Here is a 27,127-nt window from a genome sequence, read left to right on the forward strand (position 1 = left end):
AACATGGACACACGCAGCACAAGCGAGTGTTTCCTGCCAAATGAGTGTTTTATTACTAAATCGAGGTGTGTAATGTGCAGTTACAGGGGAGGAATGTTAAATAGATAAATAGAGGAGCATAATAATAGAATATAATAAAAGTAAAAGATGGTAAAACAGAATCCTGATAGCTAGCACTTCCAACTGTGTGTGTTCGGCTCGTCGTGAGCTGCTTACGTGGATGAACATGTCTGATGCTCACCGTGACCCCGCAGGGTGGGGACCCTTGTACCTTCTTTTTACAGATGAGCAGACTTGGGCTAGGCCTGGCCAGGCTGCCCGGCCCCGGAGCCTGGACCCACCCCCACTTCTCCATGTGGCCTCTAAGGAGACCAGGACTCAGTCTGACTGTTCGTACCCTGCGCCTGTACGTACAGTGTAGGAGAGCAGACTACTCCCCTCCTGCTAGAGCTTGGAGCCAGAAGACAGGGCTGACTCTCAGAGAGCTGAAATGATTAAATCCAGACTGAGGAGGGGGAGAACAAGTCTCTTAGACCCAGAAACCGGCTGCTTTACTGAGAAAGTGAGCTGCTTCGTTGGTGATTTTAGTACATCAAACACAACGTGGAACTGAGGGGTCTAAATAAGCGAATATTAGCAGCGTCGCCCTAAATTCTCAAGGGAATGGAGAAACCAAGTGAAAATACATGAGCAGTGCAGTTCACAAGAGAGAGCGAGACCAGCTGTACGGTTGTGCAGGTTGTACACTGCACAGTTGTGGCAACCCTGAGAGACAGGTTTGCGGAGCTTTAAGACCTGGGTGAAATATCTCAGAACCATCCATGTCCTTTGCTTTAATTCCCTCCTCACCAAGAAAACTTTGGATGAGTATTTAATTGTTAATTAAATAAAGGAAAGGGCTCACACTGTTCACCTGAAAGGTACATTTAGCATGGCAAGGTAATGTTTTCGTGTTCTGATGTATTGTCACGTCTGTGTGGCTTGAGCTAAAGACCTGAAGTAAGTGAACCTTCCAGATATCTGATCACTTCTGCGAGGGCCAGAGCCTGGTCGTGCCCTGGGTGAGGGATCTGGTCACTGAGTGGCCCTTTCCGGGCAGCACAGAGCTCTGCCTCACGTGGGCCACAGCCTCGCCTTTCCTGCCTGTTGACACCCCGAAGCCTCCAGGAGGAAGACTGCAGACCGGATAAGCACAGGAAGGATGGTGGCCTGGCCCCGAGGGCGGCCGCCACCTCACACCCTCCAGAGCAGGAGGTGAGGCTGCGTCCTTGGTGCTGAGGCTTGAAAGAACCCTCGGGCAGCGAGACCACCGCGGGAGTCTCAGGGAGCCATGCACGCCTGGTTTGCCAAGGGGCGTGTGGCGGGTTACTCCAGCAGCTTCCCAGGAGGTGTGCTCCCCACAGTCATGGAGCCGTCCTTGCTTTAAAAATTCTCCAGTCAGAATTAGCATCTGTCAGTCAAATCCTTCCCAGGAATTTGGAATTAAGTTGCTCATGTGTTGAGTACACATGTATGTAACATTTTTATGCCTTCTGGGTGGATTCTAAGCGGTAATGCAGCGTCATTTTTTTATGCGCGGTCAAGGTACGGAAGACATAGATAAGCTGAATCAAGTGGTTAAAGAGGAAGGCAGTCAGCAAGGCCTGCGAGGCTCATTTGGATCTGAGGTTTGTTTCACAGCTGCAGAGATTGCCTGTGTGTGCCCTGTCGTAGCGCCGGGGTGACAGCTCGGCCTGTGAATCAGTTAAAATCAGCAGAGTCAGAAACGGATGCTTGCATCCACGATTCCTGTGAAGCCAAACCTGCAACAGGCACTCCTTGATTTGAACTCACAGCCACACTGTGCTCGCCGTCGCACACCCTCACTGCTGGCCCCTCCCTCACCCCTGGTCATCCCTGAAAGCAAGTAAGCCAGAGGCTGCAGCAAGAGGAGAACAGTTGGATCCTTGCCATTCAGAGGGTGGTCTGTGGACCGGCAGCATCGCATCCGCGTCAGCTGGGAGCTTGTGAAGATGCAGATTCTCAGGCCCCACCTCAGACTTCTGAATCTGCAGCTGCATTCTTAGCAAAGCCCCAGGATGTGCACAGTGAGGTTCGAGAAGCACTGGGGAATAGTGGTTCTCAGCTCTGGCTGCTTCTCAGGATAAGGAGAAAGCTTCTAAAACGTCCCCCTGTCAGACCTTCTCTCCTCAACACACGAGGTTCCTGCCCTTCGGTGGAGAGGTCTCTGTTAGGTGTTGGGAGGAAAAGCAACTTGAGTGAATTCGTTGATGGTAAGGTATGTGGGAATTACGGGACATCTGCACTTTTAAAGGAAGGTTTATGTGGACCAGCGGATGGCTTTCACGGGAGCACTTTCAGACTGTGCTGCTCAGTGAAGGTTCAGTCAGAGCAGGCTGGACGCGGGGCCTGCTTTCTGCCGATAGTGGGGAAGCTGAGCCTGGAATGTCCTGCTGAATTTCACCAGGATGACGTGGGCATGAGCGTGTCCGTGGAGACTTTAGAGCAGCTTCTTCCCCCATTCACTTATTCACCCATCTGTTCGCTCATTCATTCATTTTTTTTAGAAGCATTAATTGAATACCTTCTAAATATTGAGTACTTTTCTAGACACCAGGAACATGAACTGGGATACCCCTGCCTCAGGAAAGCAATAGTGGGGTCAGCATGAGAGACCAGTAAGCAAAATGACCTCATGGCTTGCACACCTGCCATGACAGAGATAAGCAGGGCAGCTGCAGGCGCCCTCAGAAAGGAGCGTCCAGCCCAGATCAGTGGATGTGGGCAGCCAGTGTGCTCGTAGCGGGAAGCATTGCCCGCTGAGTCCTGCGGGGCACTCAGGGATTGCCGGGCCACTGGGGCAGAGGATGTGCAGCATAGGCGGGACGCAAGCGGAAGCTGGCTGAGCTTAGGACCTGCAAGGGGTTCGTGCCAGCTGGACTGATGTGGGAGGCACCAGGCTAGCAGGGCCCGATGCTGGAAAAGTAATCGGGCTAGGGTCTATGCGGTGTGGCTTGTAATTCTCCAAAAGTCTATAGAAAATGAAGCAGTAGGTTACAGGGAGCATGGAAATGTTTTTAAGCAGAGCTGTAGCTTTCTCAAGCTTGCCTCCTGTCGGGCAGACCTGGTGAAGTGGAGGCAAAGATTTACCCACACAAGAGAACAACCTTTCCGTGTCCCGGGTTAGAGGGAAAGACGTCTCAGGCTGGAGGAACTGAAAGAAGAACTCCGGGGCCTGTCATCGAGGCCGCGTGTGAGGATGTGAGAGCGGATGGGGACGGGGGTGGGAGCGCTGGCCCAAGACCTAAGTGGGAGCCGGAGCCGGAGGTCCGCGTGAAAGCATCTGGACCTTCTCCTAATAGCGGTGGGAAATTACGGAAGGAAGGGCTTTAAGTGAAGCGTGACTTGATGGGAATTGTTGAAGATCACTGACTATAACTAAAGGATGGCGTGGGCGGGAAAAGGGCTGCTGCCCACTTCTCTGGAGATGGGCTAGTATCTGTCTGGATCTGAGTGGTAACAGGGTGGAGAGCGGAGGGGCTTGGGAAATATTTAGAGGCTGGAATCCATAAGGCATAGTGTTTGTGTAAATATGTGAGGCAATGAAAAAGGGGTAAGTAGAACTCAAGTTTCTGGTTTGGGAAACTGGGTGAGCAGTGCTGCCATCCACTGAACCAGGGGCACAGAGAAGGAGCTGCGGTCAGAGGCTGGGCCAGTCGGTGGCCAGCTCCCTCTGAGACCACAGGTGGGAGGTGCTGGTCTTCCAGTGAGAAGTCCAGGGCAGTCAAGTTGGAGATCAGGATATGGGGTCATCAGCGTGTGGATGCTGTGGTTGAGATTTCCCAGGCAGGAAATGGAGGTTCCCAGAAGAAAGTGAGGAGGAGTTGTTGGGAAATGGAAGGAAAATCAATAATGTGTAAAAGTAAGAGAGTATGTTAGACATTGGAGACTGGTCGTTGGAGTCAAAGGCGGCTGAGGGGCTGAGTAAGACAAGAAATGAGAGCAGAGAGGAAGAGGTTGAAGACTCAGGTGGAAGAGGGCAAAAATGTTGGATCTTGTTCCTGGAGACGCAAGAGAGGACCTACCCAGAGAAGAGATGGCAGGACTGTCTCGGAGGAGGGCCCTCTCCCCGTTACCAGAAGGAGGCAGGATGGTTTGAATGCAGACACGTTTCGGGGCTGGGGAGGGTGGGAAGTCGTTGGCTCATCGTCCAGCTACTTCAGTTTTCCCTGTGAAGTAAGAGGCAAGCTCTGCCCCGGGACTGAGCTGGCAAGACAGTGAGGAGAGTGCTGAAGGCTAGAAGGGGCAGCTGCCCAGGGCCACGTAGAAGGGCTGTGCACAGAAGTGACGACCCTGCGGAAGTCGAAGGCCACAGTTTTTAATGTCATTAAACCAGGCATTGCCGGGATTTTCCAGCGTCACTGATAGAACTTTCAACAGATCTTTACTGAGCACAGTCCCATCGCTGCAGATGCAGGAGCGAGCAACAAAGTCCCTGCTCACAGGAGCTCCCGATGAAAAAGGAGACAGATGATAAACCAGTCACTGAATGTGTGGAATGCCTTACTGAGTGTCTCAGCCTAGAGTTGGGAGGGAAGAGGGGTGCGGCTGGCTAGACCACGTAGGCTTGTTTGTGGGGACAAGGGAGTGAAACGCTCTGGTGCGATGACGGTTTAAACGGTGGTGCCCCAGGGGGCAGCCTGGACAGAAGGTGGGAGGAAGGGCCGAGGGAGAGGCCAGGGCGAGTGCAGAGGGAAGGAAGAGATGAAATATCTCCTGAGGATGGGAAGGTCAGAGCGTGGGTCGCTCAGGTCAGAGGTTCCGAAGGTGGAAGTGTTGTGGGCGATAACAACCTCAGGATGTCACCTTGAAAATGTGTGTGCCGATGTCGAGTGTGGGAAGAGGGAGGGGAGTTTGGAAGGTCAAGAATTTCTTTAGCCAGAGGGTAGCAGACACTTTGTCTGCTACATTGTCCACAGGGTCCCCGATGGCACCTGGGAAGGTGGTGGAGCTTCCGTGGAAGGGAAGACTGGAGGCGAGGTGTCAGGGCCTTCAGCAAACAGAGAAGGTCTGGGAACTTGGTAGATGACAGAGATAAGCCGGCTGAGGCTGGAGGGGTCCACTGCAGAAGCCTGAAGGAGCAGCGGCAGTGATGACGTGGGTGCTGCTCGGCCGGTCTGCCTTCAGTGCTGTGGGGTGCTCGGGGAGAGCAGCTGGGGGCACGGCTCAGCGAAATCAGCTGGGGGAGCCTGCTCCGAGTCAGCTGACAGCTTAAGTCAGTCATGCCCTTGCGCCCAAGGTGTGTCCAGAAACGCTCTTCTACTCCTGTCCTCTCACAGCACACAGGCTTTTCCGTCTTCCTCTAGAGAGGTTTGCAGGAGAAGCTCTTCTCAACGGAGGTAGATGTTTGCTGACAAGGGTGAGAGTCTAGAATCATAGGATGGGCCGCCGCATCTGGAAACTGGTCCCTGAAGGCTAGGGTTTTGCTCGTGTGCTGCCATACGGAACTGTGTCGCTGGAGGGGCAAACAGCACCCTCAGATGTTGATGCTGGAGGCCCGCCTGTCTGGCGCGTCACGGTGGAGCTCCGTTTGATGGAATGAGAATGGCTACTGAATTCCTTCTTATTTATCTTCTCACTAGCCTAGATAAAAACTCAGCGAACCAATTAGCTCCTGTCTTAAAATGTTTATTTAAACATTTCTCAAAGGCATGACCTTCCTTCAGAATAAAAAACAAACAAACAGAATTGTCACATTTAAAATGTGATGTCAAAATGTCTTTTTTTAAACTCTTGGATCCAGAGGAGTCTGTCAGTAGTACCATAGCCCTGAAGCTGAGAAGGGCTTGGTGCACGGCACGGACTGGACGATGGGGAAGCCAACAGAAACCCATTAGCAGGCGACCAGCCGTCCACAGAGCATCTGCTTCTCTGTGCTCGATGCTTCGAGCAAAAATGAGCCAGCAACTATAAAGGATGGAAACTACTTGTAAGTAGTTTCTCTTGTAATCAAGGCTTTCCTGAACTTCAGAGAAATTCCTTCTTACCGAAATCCCAAATAATTAAAGACCTATAATAAATGTGCTTAAAGATCCAATAGTTACTTATAAATACTTTCAGAAAAGAAAGCTTTTGTTAAATCCATGGGCTTAATTTTCTGGTGTAATGAAATTAGCCGAATGAAATTAAGATGTCTTTGATTCCTCTGCCAGTCTGAAGCCAAAATGGACTCATTATCCCCCAAGACATGTATATAGCAATTAGTGATTTCACTGACTTCGAAGCCAAGAAGCAAAATATTAGTAATCGTATTTGTTCAGAGAAATAATTTAATTTTATTTGAGTGAATCAAATAAAGGAAGCAGCATACACAAAGTCATTAACCGAACAGAAGCTTCTCGAAGCGCCTTCGACACTGTTCCCTAGCAAGGGTGTGACGGCCTGCTGAGAGCGAATGGCCCTTTAAACTCGTATCTTTGCAAATACGAATTTTTTAAAACAGAATGTAAGGTAGTAGCAATAGGTGCTGTGATGTATTTGTATTACAGCATGTATTTCAACTACGGTAATAAAATCAGAACAAAGAACAGAGTGGGGAGATGTGGTAAGCTGACAGCTGGTTGGGTTCCACGGGCCCCCTTGTGGGTCAGCCCCTTTCGAGGCCCAAGCGCTCACTGAGGCCGCAGTTGGTGCCTCTGGCTCCGTGTCGGGTCGGGCTCACGCCTGGGGAGCTGCCTCAGCCCCAGCTCTAGAAAGTGGGTTCCCACCCAGCTGCCCGTCGGTCCTCATCCCTCTGTAGCTTCCTTCCCTGGCTCCTCGCTGGGAACGTCCTCGGCTGCTGACCCTTGTGCTCCATCTAAATAGGACTCAGTCTCACTGGACCGGCTCAGACCACTTGGACCTGAGCCCAGGTTGTGGACTTGACATGTTATATGGAAGAAAGATGGTTCCTCGTGTGCGGCGGAGGGAGCAGCTCCCGAGTTAGGATGCCGCGCAGAAGAGCACGGCGCCTGCTTCTGCCTCAACCACCGGCCACCACGCCTGTTGATGTTAAAAACTTAGGACAGAGGAATCAGTTCTTTATCTTGTTTTAATACAAGAAACTGTAATTATGTGTGAAAAGTTGAAAGATTTTCAGATATCGCCTAACTTTAAATGAACAATAGAAGTCGTTTTTAATTCAAGTGTTGACAGGAAAAAGAAGCCGGAGTCACCATGTCTTCGGATTCGGGTGCAGTACGCGTGTGGTTTCTAAAGCTTTGAAGTAACCGATGGTGATGATTTGCTGTAAGAGGCCTTAACTGAGGACGAAGGCTTCTTATGGACCGCTTACCGTGCAGCGTGCTGGGTTAGAGCCGTGCTTGGGGTGAGGGTGCACCTGCAGGTGTCAGTGCTTCTGTCCTCTGCGGGTTACCTGCAAGCACGCTTGGAGTCATTTCTCAGCTTTCTAGGACCGAAGTCTCCACTTCTGTCCTTTCTTTTCCAACTCCGTGCTCGTGGAGCTTCTCCCTTCTCGGGAACTTGTTTCTGCTCTCCTTTAACGGAGCCCTGTGCCCTTCTGGACACCACTACCTGCTGAGTTGCTTTTTCTGAGCATCGTCCTCGGTGGCTCCCCTGTCCCCAGTTGCTCCATTCGTAGCCCGCCCACTCAGATTCCTGGTCAGCTCACACGCACGAGCGTACGCTCATTTACAGAAGCCGCTGCAGGTGACTCCCAACCCCCAGGTAACACACAAAATAGGAGCTTTGCTTGTCAGCTGAGACTGGGTGAGTCTGGTCATTGAAAATGAGAACTAAGCGCAGCCGCCCTTCCTGTCTAGGTGCAGTTCTGTTCCAGGAGTTCACGTGCAGTGTGAAAGAAACAGGCTTGTTTCAGAAGAAAACCTGCCAATTCTGTGAGGGCCGACTCAGCTTATCTGCCATGGTATGTGCAGTTCCAAATAGTGTCCGACAGGCAGGCGTTCTTGAAAACATTTGTTGAAATGAAATGAAAAGTTTCAGAGTCTTCTCATGCCCCATGAAGAGAAAGTCTTTTTGGAGAAGGAAAATGATTTATCTTATTCCTATGAGTCTTCTAGAATAGGAAAGAGCTATTTACTCATTAAAAAGTGTAAACATGTGGAGCCGAACGCGGCTGATGTCAGCTCAGTGCTTGGTTTGTAAACACGTGCTGAGTTTGATGGTGCTCCCTGGATAAGAGGCTTTTTGTGGTTTTGACTCCAGTGTAGGCAGCACCATTGACCCGGCTCATCCTCCCGCTGTCATGTCTTTGTGCCGCTCCCTAACCAAGATGGAGGCGAAGGCAGGATGTTTCGAGTTTCTCTCGGTAATTACGTATTGTTGAAGTCGGCCTGGTTATTCTTGTTCAAAGCATGACCCAAAATAACAAAATGTTTGAACGGGAGAAACTTGGGTGTGTGATCTTATTGCTTCCTCTTCAGAGAAACTCACCAGTGTCCAGGGAGCTTGGGATCCACCTGACGAGAGTGACTGGGGGAGCAGTGTGGCCTTTTCATAACCTTCTACATCTTTCCTTAAAAAAGGAACATTATTATTCATTAACATTATGATCAACACGTAGCCCTGATAACTTATTTGAAGTGATATATTGTATTTAAATGGCAGTATAATCTCTGATAGCTTTTTGCTAGCAAAGAATCTTTTAGGATTCAAAATGCAAATTGGACCTAAAAAGAAAAATTATTTTTAGACTTACGACACTTTAACTAAACTGTAACACTGCTTCAGGGCTTTCGTTTATTGATGGGATGTGTTTGGGGTTGTGAATTTCGGAGAATCCCCACTGGAAGATTATTGACTGTCCTTCCTTGGCTGTGACCGTTTGTTTAAATGGGCCGAGATCAGCTGAAGAATGTCTCTGATCTGGGGAGAGCCAACTGGAGATCATCACTGTGGGTCCATTGGAGCTGAGATTTCTGTGATTGTCTCAACAAGTTCTAAAATCCAGGGCCAAATGAGGTGAAAAAATTCATGTAGCTATACCCATATTATGGAGCAATTAAAATCTTAATTGAGCATCAGAAAAAACAAACAGTGGTTGCTGTGTAATTTAATTTGGATTCTCTCCCTCTCTCTGTGGAGCTCCTGAAAGTTTTTAATGTTCTTTGTTTTTTTATGTTATTTGGAGTTATGGCAGAAAAAACATCAGCTCGAAATTGGACCTGGGCTCTGTGTAAAGTCATCTTGGTGACCTTTGGCTTGTTGCCACCGTGTGCCTGGGTTTCCTTACAATAGAAGTAATATGTCCTTCTTTATAGAGTAATTGTAAGGAAAAAAGTAATTAAAACCAGTGGGGCAGTTTAGCGTAACGGTTAAGATGCTCGGACTCTGGCCCCCAAGTTGCTTGGGGTCAAACCTCAGCTTTCTGTTTGCCAACCGTGTGACCTCATGTGTACAAATTACTTCCCGTGCGTTTCTGCATCTCTAAAATGGGGACAAAACATAGTTAGCATATAGAGTCAAATGAGAGCAAATATTGAAGAATTTAGAGAAGTGCTAGCATGAAGTGAGTGCTTGATGCCTGACACGTGTCAGCGTTGACTTCTGTTACTGTTGTTATCACGTGACCATCTTTCCTGAACCTGAACTAAAATCCTCTAGTTTACGTTCTCTGTGTCTGATAGTGAATGGACTCTAGGTGCACTGGTCATGGGCTGTGCGTGTGCATGCGTGTGTGCGCGCCTGTGCATTTAGGGCTAATTGGCCCCGTGTACAAACGACATACAGTTATAAACTAATCACTCCTCAAGCCAGAACACCAGAGTGGGTCTCCTTGCTTGAGGGTGGTGTTGCCGTGCTTGGAAGCTTCCCGCAGATCTCGGTGTAAGTGCGCGTGCAGTTTCTGGACTGCTGTGTAGTGACCGCTTCGCTTGGTGGTGACCAGCTAGGTCAGGTGAGACTTGACCTCAGCTTTGCCGGAACTGACCCAGGGGCTGACAGAAAGAGTTTGAATTGAAGGATAAACCAGCTGTCTAGGTTACACTCAGTGTCGGGGGTAACACTCGACCCGCCTTCAGCCAAGGGGTCAGCAGCAATTTGGGGACAGGGTTTCATCTAAAAGTGAGGAGTGGATTGTGGAAGAATCCAGAATGTTTGCAATGAAAACCGTGGTTTCTATTAGTGTTAGTCTGTGTGCTGGTTTCTAGCCGTCTTCTCTTCACTGGGTTCCACGTCGCTGCCTTGGATGGGGTCTCTGTGACAGGCGTGATTGCGTTGCCTCTCCCTGTGATCTTCCAGACGTCCTGCCTCAGGCTTGGTTTTGGTCGGTGGGGGCTGGGGGGCGGCAGGGAGCGAGGTCAGCAGTGCTTTCAGAATGTTGTCAGAGGAGATTTCTAAATGGTCACAAATTTCCTAAGAAGTGGTTTTGGGCTTAGTGTCTGTTAGGACTGGAGGTTGGGTCAGAAATGGGCGTCCTGCGGTCTTCACAGAGCGTTCGCACCCAGGACCGCTTCTGGACACTTCCAGGGCAGTCACGGGCCAGGCCGGTCATCGTGATTTTAAGATACTGAAATGGAAGAGCTGTGAGGTTGGGTCAAAAAGCCAACGGCTCAGGCAATTCGAGGAGAACGAGCTGACAGCAGTTGTGCTCATAGATCGTTCCGGAAACCTCACTCCATGCACAGCAGGAAGAGGCAGTGAATAGGTTCCCCCGGGAGCCAGATGTGTGGTGTGTGTTGTACATAGACGCCCACCTATTTAGTGTTCGACCCTGAACCCCAGAGTGGCCAGAGATGTCAGTCCAGTCGTGACTGAGAGGTTATTTGGGTCCAGTTCCCACTTAATTTTGTTGCCTGCTTTGTTCATTTTCCTGGATGTTTCTAAAAACCTCAAAATAAAATGGACAAAAATATCGACAATCCTAATGATTTGTGAATCCCCTAGTTGCTAATTCGCCTACTGGCTGAAATTTATTTGTCCCCCAAACTCAACTCTTGTGGTTCAGACAGGCACAGACGAGTGCTGGTGGGTGGAAGACTCGAGCCACCCACAACCGTGGACCCAGCTGAGGTCTGACAAGGACACTAAGCAAGAGTCTCTTTTGGTCTAGTTGGTGCCACGATTTTCGCATTTTTTGCGCTTTTTGTTGGTGATTTCAATGTTAAAATGTCTCCCAAGCCCAGGGCTGAGGTGCTGTCTAGGTTCCTCAGCACGAGACGGTGTGATGGGCTTACGGACAGACGTGTGTCAGGTGGGCCTCCTTGAGGCAGGAGGTCCGTGCTGTGGGCTGAGTTCACTCTGAGTGAATCAGTGATGTATAGTAAATAGATGTCTCTAAGTTAAAAGGAAACACATGTAAAGCAAGATGATGTATCAGCAAGCTGATGGAGATCTTGTGATCAGAGGCTCATAGGAACCGAACGCTGTGTTTCCCCAACCATCAGTGATGGAGTGTTTGCTAATTCAGTGTAAGTGGTGACCTTAGAACAAACTCCTGCAAATAACAAGAACCGACTGTATTTGTTTTGTGATTCTGATGAATTCTTTCTCACAGGAAAGCATCAGTGACCTACCAAATATGGACCAACATTAGATAAAATTAAACCCACAAAAAGTGCCACAGCACAAAGCTAGTGTCCAGTGCCAGCCATCCTGCTTTCAGTTGGCAAACTGTTGACATTGTTGGGGAGCAGGGATGGATGGCGGGGTCCCTGGTGGCACAGAGGCCATTGGTGCTCACGGGCACCCCCAGGACTGCCTCCTCTCCAGGCAGACGTGTAGCGGGTTCCATGTAGCTGGAATTCCACCCATCTGATCATGTCTGGCAACTGGTGGAGCGGTTGTCCTCAAGTCTGCTGCCTGTGAGGCCAGGAGCCCCCGGAGATAGAGAGAGCTTATCTTAAAGGAGCAGGAAGTCAAGCTCCACAAAAACACCCCCAACAAAGGGCCGTGGGAGAAGCGAAGTGATTCTGAATCCAGTGCAGCGTTTGCTCTTGTGATCTCCCGGGACTGGCCCGTTGGTCCTTGTGGTTCTTGAGAGAAGGAGGCGAGGCAGTGAAACCCGAGAGTGCTCGTCCCCTGAGGCCCGGGAAGCCCTCCTTGGGACCCTCTCAGACAGTGGCGGAGGTAGAGAGGCCTTTTCCCCACATCCCATGGCCCCTGCTAGGAGGAAACTGGTCATGGATGGGGTCGGGGCAGGACATGGTGGGGCAAAGTCAGCGGAGCTTAGGGGCCGGCTGGGGGAGCCGGCTTGCATGGGAGCCGCACATGTGGTGCCCTGCAGGGCCGTGCATGGGCTTGGGATGGAGCGCACTGTGAGACACGGGTGTCTTGATGTGCGCCATTCACGCTGGCACGTGGAAAGGCAGGACGAGATGTGCGGACTCATCTACGGATGGGGACATCTCTGCCTTCTGATGTGGGTTCTCCGTCCTCAGCTTCCATGCTTCTCTCCTGTCTAACCTGGTGCTTCTCCCCTGGCCACACGTTAGAGCCACTCAGCAAGCCTTGAAAAAATGCCTGGACCGCCCCAAAGGTTGTGGTTTAATTGGTCAGGAGTGGGTCCTGGGATCCGTATGCTGAAAAGCCTCAGGATGATTCACGTTGTTAGCAGAGTTGAAAGGACTTCGCTAAAATGCATCGCTGAGAGTTGTCCCTCTCCACGATCCAGCGTGCTCTGCTCCACGCCGGGGTGGGCAGAGTCCTGAGGCACGTCCGCCTCCAGCAGACGCCCCCCTGGATGTGCCTTGAGTATAATGGCCTTCATGCCATCTTCCTGTCTGCTTGCCCTGCTGTGCAGAGTCCATCTGGTTTTCCCCGTCCTTCTTCCTGGCCCCGCAGACCCTCCCAGTCCCAAGGCTTTCTCCCACCTCTGTCCCAGCAGTGGGTGCTGGTGGTGAGGCTGACCCTGGGGAAGGCGGGAAGCTGCGCAGTAGACGGAGTGGCTGGGAGGAGAAGGTGTAAAGAAGAGGGCTGGGCAAAGGAAAATGAAGGACGACTGAGAAGGAGTGGAAAGAGAATGGCAGAGGGTGCTTCTCCCACGGCACCTGCTGTGGCCAAAGTCTGGAGGGGAGCGAGCGGGTGGGCTGGAAACCACACGCCTAAGAGCCCATCCTGAGGCTCCATCATCTACTAGCTGCTTGATCCTGGGGAGATTTCTTCATCTTGTTCCACCAAAAAGGGGTGACCCGCAGGGATTCAAAACAGGTCTGCCTCATTTAAGCCCCCCCGCCCCCACATTTCTAGCTTATACGGTGTCTCCTAATCCATAGCCACAGAGCAGACCCTTGGCAATGAATACAGTAATTAATAACCTCCCAGATGGTGGCTGAGCTCGTATTTAAATTCCTACGGTCAAGTAAGTTGGGAGAGTGTTACAAGAAGATTAGTGTGGAAAAAATGGTATGTCACTTATTATCAGCCTAGAACATTCAGGATTGCCATTCGTAAGAAGTAAGCTCATTATTAACAGAAGATTACTTTTCTTGTCTTTATGTGACTATTTTCTTAAATTAAAAATAAACTTTTTTTCTTTTTGCAAAAGCAATGCATATTCATCTAATACAAATTGGAAAATAAAGATAAGCAAATAATGCAAAATTCAACACACCGATAATCCCTCCACCCAGACACAGCTGCTGTGAATAAATGCCTGCTCAACTTTCTCTGCTTTTGTACAGATTTTTACAAACCATGGTGCATTCTTTCTTTCACTTTGCAAACATCTGCTCCACAGCGTTCTGCGTCAACACATCTGTCTTTGCTGCATCGTTTCTTGTGTCTGCCTATGAAGGTGAATAATTCTGTTTGTTGTTAAACCACCTTTGTTTACTCAGAAGACCCACAGATAAGCAGACATCTGAAGAGCCAGGTGTGGCTCTGGGGAGAGGCCACGTAATTCAAAACAAAGCACAAACTATAAAAACAATTACAGCCCATTTGACAGTCAGGCGGCTGTTTCCTGCGGCCCTTCTGCCCGCAAGTCTACCGCTGACTTCAAAGAAAAGTCAGCAGAGACCAGGTCCGGAGGATGAGGTGCCCACGGGACTCAGACCCGCGATAAGAGATTAAAGGGAGGCCATCAAAGACCCAGCACAGAGGCGCTAGGCCACGACTCGCTGGCCGTGGCCCCGAACAGTCAGCAGAACAGAGAGCTTGCTTTGAAGTGATTGGAAGCGCCTGCCCCGTGACTCCCGGGTGAGAGGGAGCCTTACTCTGGGGGAGTGTCCCGAGCTGCCTCTCCCCTCTCCTGTCCGCGTGCACCTCACAGACCTTTGGAATGCTGCCTCTTGGGTTTGTGGTCCAGATGTAAGCAGTTTAGCTGTGCTGAGTCTCAGGTGAGGTGTTCCGCCCACGGGGAAGGCCGTTGTCTCCTGTGGGGGACGTGGGAGGAACAGAGGGTCCCCACGGCCCGGGGATTCCCACTCAGGAGCATAAACCTGCAGCCGCTCCTCCCTTTTATTAGGATGCTGTGAAGGACACGTGGCATGTGCAAATCCTCGCTGGGACTCGCTCGTTGCTCTCCTCGTTCACTCTCCTCCCCCGTCGCCCGTCCACCGCTCTGCCCGCTGGGAGGGTGGTGCCCTTTGTGGTGTTGGCGCAGGAACCATTTCCCCAGAGAAAGGAAGATGATAGAAGTGCTCCCAAAACGGCAGCAGCCTTTGCAACATGCAGTTTAAGTTTTTTAAAGTATTTTAAAAGACAGGAGCTACATAAATTGCTAGAAATGTGCGCTCAGAATGTCTTTAGCTGGCCCTTCTTTGGGTTCCAATTTTCTGGTTTTTCACTTTATGTGCTAATCCTCCACGTACGTAGGGTCTTTATTTTCACGTCCCCTGTCATCATATCTTCATTTTCTCCGTTGTTCCAGGGAATTACTTGTTATCTCTCTGGCCTTTCTGGATCGCTTTCCTGATCTTTGCCTGAGGTTCCAGGTTGGAGTTTTTCCTGACAAGTCTTGACCGAGCGCCATGTTGGGCTCTGTGAGACCCGGAGCACACATGCCCTCCTTACCAGAACCAGGCTGGGAGATAACGGGTTTTCCAGCAAAAACTGAATGTGATGCCAGCTGTACGGGCTTTGCCTGGACTGTCCTTCGTGAAGAAGGAAGATTTGAACTGAGCCTTGAAAATGCCCAAATTTCTCAACATGAAAAAATGAAAACATATCTTAGGAGGGGACAAGGCAACATGGTCCAGGTTACAGACACAGAAAACCCCAAGGTGTCTCTCAGCAGAAACCGAATACAGTCATTTGATGGGGCAGGTGGCTCGTGAGGAGGCAGCGAGAGCTTTAGGGAAGAGGTGGGGCTGAAGGGAGCCTTGAATGGTGGGTAGAATTTGGAAAGAATGGGAGGAGGAGTGAGAGGGTGGGCTGAGGGGCAGGGAAGCCAAGGCACAGGGCAGGAACACAGGAGTGTGGCGCGTGAAGCGAGGCCATCTGGTGGGAGCAGAGAGTTTGTGTAAAAACACAGAGAGGAAAACAGAGAAGGGGGAGCCTTTTGATCAGTCTAGTAAAGATTAGTCCAGTAGAGTTTAGTCTAGTAAAGATTAGTCCAGTAGAGTTTAGTCTAGTAAAGATTAGTCCAGTAGAGTTTAGTCTGGTAAAGATCAGTCTAGTAAAGATTAGTCCAGTAGAGTTTAGTCTGATAAAGATCAGTCTAGTAAAGATTAGTCCAGTAGAGTTTAGTCTGGTAAAGATCAGTCTAGTAAAGATTAGTCCAGTAGAGTTTAGTCTGGTAAAGATCAGTCTAGTAAAGATTAGTCCAGTAGAGTTTAGTCTAGTAAAGATCAGTCTAGTAAAGATTAGAGGCCAAGTGAAAGAGTTTGTCATTTAACCTGTGCAATGTCAAGCCACTGACATTTTTGAGCAGGGAAATGGCCTGTGCAAAAGGATATTTGGGGAAGTTTAATATGTGAAAGATGTGTGGAATGTATGAAAGTAGGGAGACATCGGTAGCAAGATGAGTAGTTGGGTGGCTTCTAGTCAAGGGAAGGAAGATGTAAACTAGGTTGACACTGATCATGGAAAGAGTATAGAAAAGAGGGAAGGAGGGACTGACAAGTGTTGGGGGGGGGGGGAGAAGCGCAAGTTCTCCCCAGGGCTTCAGCCTGGGAAGCCATGATACGGACTGTGCTGTCCACCAAAGTCAGACGCCCAGAGAGGGCTGGTTTGGAGGTGCCGGAGCCTGGTGTGGAAGAGCTGGAGCCTGAGATGGAGCCCAGCACATGGGTCCAGAAGGCGGTCACAGGTGGGGGCTGGAGGCTCAGCTGGAAACGATTTCCATTCTAAGTTGAAAAGATCCACACAGCTCAGCAGTTGTTTGACGTTGTTAATTGATTAATTTATGTACTCAGAAAGTGAAGTATTTTCAAAAGCTCGTTTGAGAACTTACACTCGCTTGAGACAGATGAATTCCAATTGCTCTTCTGTTTTCATGGCAAAGCAGTTCAACTTGTATGAGAAAGAGCATGGGGAGGGTTATCTGCTTATTTGGGGTGTGGAGACTGTGGGCGTTGGGCCTCTTGTACGTGATAGTTTTCTCTTCAACGATAGTAATGTGTGTTTTATGCATCTTTCTATCAGCTGCAGTACCGGCACAGTCAGTGTTTTGCGTATTCTAAATACTCTGTGTTAGTTGATTTTTGTTTTCATTCTAGTTCCCAAAGATAAAAGAGTGGACGTGAGAAAAACTCCCAAGTTTACAGCCAATTTTATAATGGCAGACTCTACATAAACAAATGCAAATTGGATGTCAAATTTGAATTGCAAAAACTTTGTAAGCAAGGTCCAAGAAGTAATAACTAGAATTCCAGATCTTTACTAAAATGATAAACTCCATTACCAGCCCCGCACCCTTGGAGTCTCAGAGACGTTCAGAAGTCACATCATCTTGAAGGGCAGAGTCAGCAGCTGGAGTTCTCAGTGAAGCCTGTTAACCCCGGCCCAGGACGGCCAGGGCGGACCTGTGCTCTTTTCATCTGGGATGGGAGCCACCAAGAACCTCAGCATCTGGAGGAGGGAGGGAGATGTAGGGTGCGGGCCTGGGAGGTCCCAGGCCTCTCAAGAGTAAAACCAACCTGCGCTGTCTAGAGTGAAGGAGAGGAGGGCCGTGTGCCGGTAGTGTCCATCGTGCCACCTGGACTGACAGTTACGTAAGGACGAAGGAGGACCATCAGCTCAGTTGACTTGATCATAAAGGAGACGAGCATGTCTCTTTTTCCCCTTCCAAGCTCCTTAAGAAATACGCCCTTTGATTTACCTCATGGTTCCCCTGGTCTTTCAGCTGCTCGACTGATCCAAAACATGGATGCCACTGCCGAGCCCTGCGCAAACTTTTTTAAGTACGCCTGCGGAGGCTGGTTGAAACGCAACATCATCCCTGAGACAAGCTCCCGCTACGGTAACTTTGACATTTTACGAGATGAACTGGAAGTCGTTCTGAAAGGTTAGTGGAGTTTGTGTCTGTGCATCAAAGATTTCTCTATTAATATATCCACATTTTAGGACACAACTCTTGGTCACAAAGGTTAGAGTAGATAACCCGAGTGTTGTGGACCACGCTGAGTCACTCCAGGGGTGGTAAACACTGAAACGGCTGTGGTGACATCTCTTAGCACCCCTGCCTTCATTTGTAGGTGCACAAACAATAAAGTTCTACTATTTCCGGAGATGGTGTCTTTACGCACCTTGCAGAAGAAGAAATTAAAGAACTGTCACTGAACAGCACCTCCATGTCTTCCCACCCCAGCCCCGGGGTATATTTACTCTAACCCAGCTGAGACACTCTCCCTGGAAGTTGAGAAAGTCGTGTCTAGTCATCTGCTATCCTCCACCCCGTGGAAGTCTGTGGTGGGTAGTGCTGTCGAGCAGATCCCAACTCCTGCAACCCTGTGGAGAGCAGAGGGGAACCCTGCCCGGTCTTTCTGTGCTGTCCTCTCACCTTCCAGTGCTGTGTCAGAGTGCTCCAGCTATTCATAGGGTTTTCTTGGCCAGTTTTTTCAGAAGTGGGTGGCCAGGTCCTTCCTGATCTGTCTTAGTCTGGAAGCTCCTGAAACGTGTCCACCATGGGGACCCGGCTGGTATTTGAAATCCCAGTGGCATAGCTTTCAGCATCACAGCAACACGCAACTGCCATAGTGTGACAACTGACAGACGGGTGGTGTGGTTCCCTGACCCGGCAGCAAACCTGGGCCGTGGTGCTGAGAACACTGGATCTCAACCACCAGACCACCAGGGCTGGCTCTTCCAGAAGTTACTTTGTAGAAAAACAATTTCTGCTATTTTCTAACATCCGAACAAGTAGAACAATTCATTCAATTCGTTTGGAGCACGAACAGTACAATCACACAGAGATAATTATTTTCCAGCCATCGAGAAAACTATTATATTAAATTCCAGATTCCTCTGTCTTACTGTTTTCTTTTTAATCTCAATTTCCAAAAAAGTAACTGTTATTATGGCAGAGCAGAGTACACATCACTGTTCACAAAAAAAGATAGGCTCGTCAAAAAGATTTTCATCCAACTTGGCGGATGATCCCAACCCTCAGTTGTGCACGAGAACAGTGCTCTTGTGAGGGGTTGGCTTTTCCTGTAGGGTTTGACAAAGCGGGGAGTGAATGTATACACACAAGCAGGGTTTTTACTGATCCTGCATTGAAAATGTTAATCACAGCTGCCAATGCGTGATTATACTGATGTGTGTTACTAAATGCCCTATTTCAGATGTCCTTCAGGAAACTAAAACTGAAGATATAGCAGCAGTGCAGAAAGCAAAAACTCTGTACAGATCGTGTGTGAACGAATGTAAGTGCCCTCGGGGTATCCCGTGCGGAGGGTGCCAGCCGGGGATGCGTGGACCCCGTAACGATGGGTCTTCGTTGTCTCCGCAGCTGTGATCGACAGCAGAGGCGGGGAGCCTCTCCTCAGACTGTTGCCGGACATCTACGACTGGCCGGTGGCGACAGAAAACTGGGAGCAAGTATACGGTGAGGCCATTTTTCTTCTTCAAAAAATATAATTTCCATGCAAAATCTGTTATTATATTATAGTCTCATGTCAGTGCTAAAGCTTCTAACGATGTCCTTGACCTTTCGTTGTTTTAGGTACTTCTTGGACGGCTGAGAAGTCTATTGCACAACTGAATTCTAAATATGGGAAAAAAGTCATTATTAATTTTTTTGTTGGCACTGATGATAAGAATTCTATGAACCATATAATTCACGTAAGTTTGTGTGGCCAATGGCCGGAGTTATCTTTAAATTGTAGTAAAACTTGCACACATGTTGCCATTGTTGATGTTTAGAAATACTGCATATTCTCGCTTGAATTGCGTGAGCACGGAGGTGATACACTCACGCTCTGTCTCGGTTAACTGGTTCCCAATTTTGAAGGTATTTTCAATGCTGTGTCTTAGACAGTCATCTCTCCTTTCTGCTACCTCTGTTGTAGATCCTTCTCCCTTAACAAAGAAGATTTGATAAGAAGTAAAGGCTTCAGGCCCCTCCTACTTAGAGGAAGCCCCTGATTTCTCTGTATGGTTGTGGGAGGAACGTGCTCTGGTTTATATGAGTAACATGGGTCTGGAAACCAGAAATTCCTAATTGCTTCCAAAAAGAATGTAGAAGAGGGGTTTTGAACACAATTTTGTTCTTACTAAAGAGCATCTGTACTTTTTTCTCGATTAAGGTAAACAAAATGCCATTCTTTTTAAATGGCTTTATTAGATTCTTTTTTAAAATGTAAGCCACTCATTTAAGTTTATCTAAGATGGTCACCTAAGACGAGATTAATACTTAATGACTGTTTGGAATGGACTAAAAAATTTATAGAGCTTTTATTTGGTCTCCTGTAAAAGAAACTAAACCAAAAGTTGCAGGTCACAGAGTCATATTTACGTCACCATTGCATAAATCTTTATGGTCGTTTTTATTGAAACCATGAAAGATTGAACCCAGCTCTCTTCTGCATGGACCCTTTCCTCCCTTCTGACGTCCTCTCCTCCGGCTCCCCAGTGCCAGTGTCCTGTGGTCACAGGAGTCCTGTGGTCACAGGAGGGGTTCCCTAAGGAGGGTTGGGAGGTGGGAGGAGCAGAGCCTTCCTGTGGGGACGCCTGTTGGCCCTTCCATGCCAGCCCTCTGGGTTCCATCCTTGTGTTCTGGCTCTTTACAGCCCTTGGGATCCTTGCTTTAACTCATGAACGCTCTGGTTTGCCCCTGTACCCTTCTCCCCATGCAGCACACAGAGACCACCTCCCAGAGCCGCGAGTGTCCAGGTGCCCTCACTGGGCATTGAGGGCAGAACAGACGCACGAGCCCGAGCGGTTTCTCCTTCCACAGTCTCGGCTGGGGGCTGGGTCCTGGGCAGGGCAGCCTTGCGGAGAGCCAAGGAGGCGTCCCCACCCCTGGGGTAGAGGGTCTCACAGCATCTCTGGGAGATTCCCACCAGCTGCAAAGTGCTCGAGTCACCTGGAGGTTTCCACCTTCATTTTCTCCCATCCCGGTTAAGGATGGGCATGGAGGAGACTGTCCCCAGGGGCGCACATAGCAGAACCTCAGGAAGCGGAACGTCCTGTAGTGTGAGATCCGGAGACTCTTCAGTCCTGGATCCAGACGTGTTTTGTTCACCTCCACCTTCTGCTCTGCGTTAAAATCCGTCCCAGTGTACTTTCATTTGGGTTTTCTTTGGTTTTCCTCAAATCTTCCAGATTATCTAACTACCCATCAGTTTAACGCTTAGAAGTCATGTGGAAACAGCTTCCTGACTATGTTCATCGGAGTCTGAGTGGCGCCTCAGGCAGCAGGAGCCCTCGGCTCTCGCTCACGTGCACGGGCGTGCAGTGTCCTCTCCCGCTGTCCTGTGTCGCCTGAGTGGCTGTTTTCTTCTTTCGTGTTTTTATAGATCGACCAACCTCGACTTGGCCTCCCCTCCAGAGATTACTACGAATGCACTGGAATATATAAAGAGGTAAAAAAAAAAAAAAAAAAAAAAAATCCAACAAATTAAAACAAAAGTGCAGAGTCATCTGGTGTAAACTTAGAAATAATGAAAAAGTCAGAAGCCGAGTGTGAGCCCGCCTCTGTGTTCCTCCCTCGGGACAGATGCTTAGAGTCAGACGTACCAACAAGCTCCCTTAGATGGAGCGAACGTTCTCAGCAGAAGGAAACAAACTGGGGATTCCTTATTCGTTTCTAGGATTTAAGTCATATGACTCATTTTGAAAAGTCAATTTTAAATACTTTAATCCCCCTATAATTTGGGTCATTTTGAAAATGAACAGGTTGATCGTGGTCTGGGTGGTGCAAGGAGGCCTGGGGACTGGTCCAGCGTGAGACGCTTCATCCCCAGGCCCTCAGGGCCTTCTGACGGGACCTTCAGGTGACCGCCTCGGCAGGGGCAGCAGGCTCCCACAGACCCCTGCAGCCGCCCCCGACCCTAACACTGGTCAGCCAGCCAGGGAGCGTCATACCCTGGGAACTGGGGGGCCTTCTGGAGGCTTCTCCTTGGCTCCCGGCCTCCCCTCCCTCACGCTGTGTTTGAGCTCCGACTTGTTGACGTAAGAGCCGCAGCAGACGGCTCAGCCGTGTGGCCGTCCTTAGACATTTGGGGCAGGTGTTGACTCTGTAAATGTTTTCCTCCGCATCATTGTAGCTCAGACGTCAGTTAAGTTTACCGTTGATGATCGCAACGGGTCACAGTGTGGTACTGGGGCTGAAATTGCTTCTTCAAATTGTTAGCTAAATATGTTCATGCTGAGCGTTTATTTGCGTAATTATTAAGTTCAAATAACAAGGAATAAATTCACTGTAACATATCTTTTTGAGTGGCTGCACACGTTCAGATGCAGAAAAGATGTGAAAGGCCACAATTAAAAGCACAGACAGAGGTGGGGGGAGGTATGTGAGTTCATCACCCCTTGTTGTTGCTGGGCCACAGTGAGGCAGTCTATGAGCTGTCCAGCTGCCTCCAGTTGCAGAGCTGAACCTGCAGAAGAGTTTTGGCTCATTAGCCCACATTTCCATTATCATCAGCTGGGGTATTTTCATATTTAGGATTGTATCCTAAAAAGCATATCAAATTTATTCAATCCTAAAAATATATTTTTTTGTATTTTAATGTTTCTGATATCAAGGTATACCTGGCAGTGTACACATTGAATGTGGTGCAGTTTCTTTTTTTGTTTGTTTTTCAAAGAAGCCATTGGTGATGGTGTCTGTGTGCATTTTACGTCGATGCTGTCTCATACTCTGGAACAGGTCGCTGACCGGCAGTCACAGGCGCGACTCGGTTACAGAGGCGTTTTTGCTTAGCCTGCAGTTTTGTTTTGTTTAATTTTGGATTAGTTGCCAATATTTTAAGAAATTGGAATATTTCACTTGAGAATCCGGACGTCTTGATAAACTGGTAGAATTGGAAGCTCTCGCTGTGTTCGTCTGTGGCAGCCAGGACGGGGCCACGCGCGGTCTCCACCTGAGACTGGGTCTTGTGTCTGGGCTTGAGCGATCCTCTCCTAGATGATTCTTCGATTTACACTGCCTTCCAGTCCCTGTAGGCACTTGAGTTTGTAAATTAGTTGGGTCTTGGCTAAGCTGCAGGAACAGAGAGACCCTGAAACACTGCAGCTCAGACAAGAAGAGGTTTGTTTCTGTCCCCCGTTCCAGGGCAGAGGTAGGCAGCCTGTCCCGGTGAGGGAGGAAGCTCCACCCTGCGGGATGGCTGGAACGGCAGCTTGTTGCTCTAACATCAGCCCCTTCTAGTGTCTGTGTTAGTCTGTCTGGTCAAACTTGGTTCACCGGTGCCCTGTTCACATTTCAGGCCTCAGGGAGAAGAAAGAGGGAAGTTGGTAGTCAAACGATCCCTTTGAGGCAAGTGATGCAGAGGTTGCATGAGGTCCCTGGTCAGGACGTTGTCACGTGGCCACAACTACACAGAAGGAAGGAGGGGAGAGAGAGTCTTAAACCGCATGGCTGTATGTGTCGCGTTCAGAATCAGTCGATGAGGCGGAAGATCTGTTGCTAGGAAGCGGGGAGCGTGGATACCGATGAGCCTGCGCCCACTGGTCTGGGAAATGCTCTGTTTGTGGTCAGACAGCGCAGAGGTGATCAGAGCTGGACTCAGCGACACCTGGGTCTGTAGAGGTCGTGGGTGAGAACGCTGAGGCTCCGAGGCGCCCCAGAACACTCAGCAAACCTTCTGCCCCGTCTGTTGCTCCCTGCATCGCATCGTGCCCCGTTCCTAAGAGAGTCGTCGCACGGCAGAGTCTCTAAACGAGCAGGTGATCCCGCGGGCGCAGCCGCACAGGCCCGCAAGCCGGAGCGTCTCCTCAGCTCGGTCGGCCCCCGGTGATCTGGATTCCTCCGGCAGACCCACGGCGGGCGTGCTGCCCTGTCCCCTTTGCCAACTCTGGCGTTAGGTCACCACACACCTTCCTGCTGACCTCGGGCCTCAGGGTGCCTCCCCAGCCCGGCATCTGAGCAGACTCCCAGTGGAAGGGAGTTGGCGTATGAGAGAAAATCTGACCGTCATCTGGAAGTGGGTAATTACTAGAATATTTTTGTACCCTCCCTGTCTTTGTAATCTATTCTTTTGGGGGGTGTTGGGGAGAGTGTCTAGCCATGGAAAAAATTCCAGTTTTCTCCTTATTTCCGCCGTGATATGAACTTTTCTCCCCGAGTCAGACGCCCTGTGATCCCTCGCTCAGTTTCCTCTGTATCCCCAGCCGGCTGTCAAGGAGAAGTTAATTCTCGTTCTCCCACCACCCTGCTACTTCTGCACCAACTCAAACCCCTTAAGTATTTTCTTCTGAGTGTTTTATTGCTTCGTGAAAAGGCTAGGATAACAAGATGCATGGTGGAGAAGTCATAAAGCTGGAGGAAATCTCAGTATCCTCGTGTCTCCTGGTCTTCCCCGATTTTCTCCCTCATCAGCTCTGATGGGTCCTGTTCCCTCTGCCTCGAATGTTCCGCACACACCTGCACAGCCCTGTCGTTCTCGCCTCGCCCTTAAATCTGAGTTTACATTGCACTTCCTCGTGAAGGCTGTTCCTGCAACTGTAGAGTAGATGAAGATGCCTACGTGTTCCCACAGCACCTGAGTTTCTGTATACGTTTTTATCTAATGTCATTTTTTTCTAGAAAACTGAAAACTTAGTGGGAGCAGTGGCTTGTGTCGCTCATCCTTTGCTTTAGTCCCGGTTTCTGGCCGTAATCATCGAGTAAATATTGCCGAGTTGGGGATGCGTGGTCGAGGGGAAGATGGAAGGGAGGAGAGGAAAGAGCAGGAGCAGAGAAGAAGCCAGTCTCTCAGAGGTTCCTCCAGTCGCTACCTTGATCCTCGGGGAAGCGTGAGCCCAGGGCACCAACAGCTAGAGCAAGACCCCTTGGGCATCTCACAACGCCTTGCAGACCACACATCCCTCTTGCTCTTTCTAGTCTCCACTGTTTCTCCGCTGTGCTCAATTTGCCTGAGATACGTTCACGCCCGTGCTTTGCATTCTGCATTATTTTATTGAAAATACCCAGAGGAGTTCTGAGGATGGACGTGACGTCACCAGTGTCTTTGCCAAGGAAGGAGCTCTCTGGTCTTTGACGAGAGCAGCCTGGCTTCTTTGCCTGTCGCTCTGGCTGGTGGTTTTCACACTGTCGCGTGGGGTCTGGCTCTGCGGATGTGGCTCAGGGGCTGGAGATGAGTGAGGTCACACCCCTGTTCCATCAGAACCTCCTCGTAGATCTTGCTCAAGTTGTTGTCCAAGCCCGTTTTCCCCGGGTCCTTTTCAATCCCTCCTTATGGGATGCGCAGCTCGTCTGGGGAATCGTCCGCCATAATTCTAAAGCCACTCTTCTCATGAACAGTGAAAACAGCAGCTACAGTTGCAGGAAAGCGCATTGCACTGCACAGAAGCGTCTTTCACTTTGGATGCCCTAGAAGTGGAGTTTTTCTGGTGTGACACTTGTATGGCATTCAGAACAGTGAAGTGCTGGTGTCATCACACCGCCAAGTGATGAAAATAAGTGCGTCATTTTTGAAGAACTATGTCTCACCCCCTTCCTGAGAGACAAGACCTATTTCCCGCATCTTGTTAAAAGGCCTTTCTGCCTCTCGCACTTGCTCTGTGCTTTCATTCTGGCAGTTTCCATATAGTGTTTTGAGAACTGCCTGGCGTATCTCCTCTGGCTGTCACTCTAGACTTAAACACCAGCTCCTTCTGGTTGTCTGTCCCTCCCTCTCCCCTGGAGAGGGAGCGTGCTCTAAGGCAACAGAAATCCAAGGATACGTGTTCTTCACGTTTCTTACCTGACAGAATCGTACGTTTTCTTCAATAATTAAGCTTGCTCGCGCACAGACTTCAGGAGCTGGAGGGGACACGAGAGGCTCTGGTCCAGCCCCTCATCTTACCGAGGAGGCAGCGGAGCCCGAGGAAGTGAAATGACTTGTTCAGAACCGCAGTCGGAAGATCCATGTCAGTTAGCAACATTAATTACACACAATAGAAGCTCTGATTAACTTGGACTTTGTAAAATCTGTTCTTATCTGTCAGCTAACCATAGAGTCTGAGGCACGATCACACGGGGTTGGTTCCAGAGGCTCAGTCAAGTCGTTCGGGCTCTTCGCTTCCGGTCTTCAAGGTGCTCCTTCCTTCTGGGGGGCTTCCTTCCCTAGTGTGCTGTCTGCATGGCGGCCTCAAAGATGGTGCTTGGCAGCTTCACCATCCAGGAAAAGGAAATGGCCCCTCCCCACGTCTGTCCACCCCCATGGGGAGGACCCAGGCTGGCCTTCCCGAGGCACCCGCTCCCCCCGACCGTCACTGTGTCCGGTGAACCCTTCTCTGATGGGCTAGTTGGTGCTGCCAACCCGTCTGCATGGCTCGGGAAGGGAGACCCCCTGATCAACATTCCACCGAGAGGAAACAGAACAGAGGGGTCCGCTGAGAAATGAGGAGAAACACCTGCTGTGCTGACCTCACCACGACGCTGCCTCCTGCTCCCCCTCCAGCTTTCCTTCTGGATGTGCTGTTTCTACAAAACCCGGAGAGCAAAGCTCATGTGAAAGTATCAGTTAAGCCAGCTCGTGTGCATGACACCATTGCCAAACAAGACTAGATAAGACTGTCTTTTTCTAGGGTTTATAACCTAAAACCGATATCCAGGGTCGGCTTCTATTGTGTATAATTAACGTTTCTGACTGACCCACAGATCTTCTGACCTGTGGCTCTGAACAAGTCCTTCGACTTCTTTGGGACTCTGTTTCCTCATCTGTAAGATGAGAGGTTGGACCAAATCCTCTCGTGTCCCCTCCAGTTCCTAGACTCTGTGCACAAGTAACCTTAATTATTAAAGAAAACATACAATTCTGTCAGGTAAAAAAAATAAGAATATAGACCTTTGGGTTGACAGGCCCAACCTTAGGCAGGTAAGCCTCCGTGTGAACACGAGATGAACACGTACACCAGAGACTGATGTGTCTCACCATTTGTCTGTGTGGCTCTCGTTTGTAAAGCTTCCTTTCCCAGGAAATAGACAGAACGTCCGAAATGTCACCTCAGAAGGGCCTGTTCTCAAGATGGGTCGTGAAGGAGAAAGAAGCTGACTTCTGAGGTGCCCTGATTGTCTGAAAAGATGGCGTAGTCACACCTGCTCCCTCAGAGGACAGGCGTGGTGAGAGTTGAAACAATTCTGTCCCTTCCCAGGGCGTAAACTCCTGTTCCAGGAAAACAATAGGACAGATACATGTTGCCCACAAAAAGTAATCATCCCATTCAGGAGATTTTTAAATGGAACCAGCCAGCTACCTCACGTGAGGAAGTTCCTGTGTGTTGCCTGATTCACTGAAAGGAAGGGCGATCTTAATTTTCTTAAGAAACCACGCGGCTTCGGAAGAGTCTGAACTCTGCACTGGGAACGAGTCGGAATTGTTCTCACAGCTTCTCTTTCTCCACATAACGCTTCTCAAGGCTGCTTGTTACCTGCTTCTTGTTCGTGGGGAAATCTGTAGGTTAAGACCCAAAATATTGGAGCGTAATTGGGTTATAGATGTGTTTATGGTCTGTATTTGTCAGAGAAGGTAGCCAAGCCAGGGGAGTGGTTTCCAAACCCAAGGACCACCCCATGTGGAAAGACGGAGCTCCCATCATGTGCAATGATAGGGCTCACCTCCTGTGTGCAAAGACAGGG

General features: G+C 49.6%; 1 protein-coding gene across 10 annotated transcripts in view; it reads left to right on the top strand.

The window, feature by feature from the left end:
• The window catches only part of MME (membrane metalloendopeptidase), an 81,311-nt gene that overhangs the window by 9,419 nt on the left and 44,765 nt on the right, over positions 1 to 27,127 (top strand). For all 10 annotated transcript variants that reach the window (XM_070493753.1, XM_044754601.2, XM_070493754.1 and 7 more), the window contains exons 4-8: positions 17,243 to 17,404; positions 18,684 to 18,764; positions 18,851 to 18,946; positions 19,064 to 19,182; positions 20,859 to 20,924. In XM_070493753.1, coding sequence (XP_070349854.1) covers positions 17,243 to 17,404; positions 18,684 to 18,764; positions 18,851 to 18,946; positions 19,064 to 19,182; positions 20,859 to 20,924 — 524 coding nt within the window. The remainder of the gene's footprint in view (positions 1 to 17,242; positions 17,405 to 18,683; positions 18,765 to 18,850; positions 18,947 to 19,063; positions 19,183 to 20,858; positions 20,925 to 27,127) is intronic.

Source organism: Equus asinus, chromosome 21 (genome assembly GCF_041296235.1).
Source record: "Equus asinus isolate D_3611 breed Donkey chromosome 21, EquAss-T2T_v2, whole genome shotgun sequence".
NCBI lineage: Eukaryota > Metazoa > Chordata > Mammalia > Perissodactyla > Equidae > Equus > Equus asinus.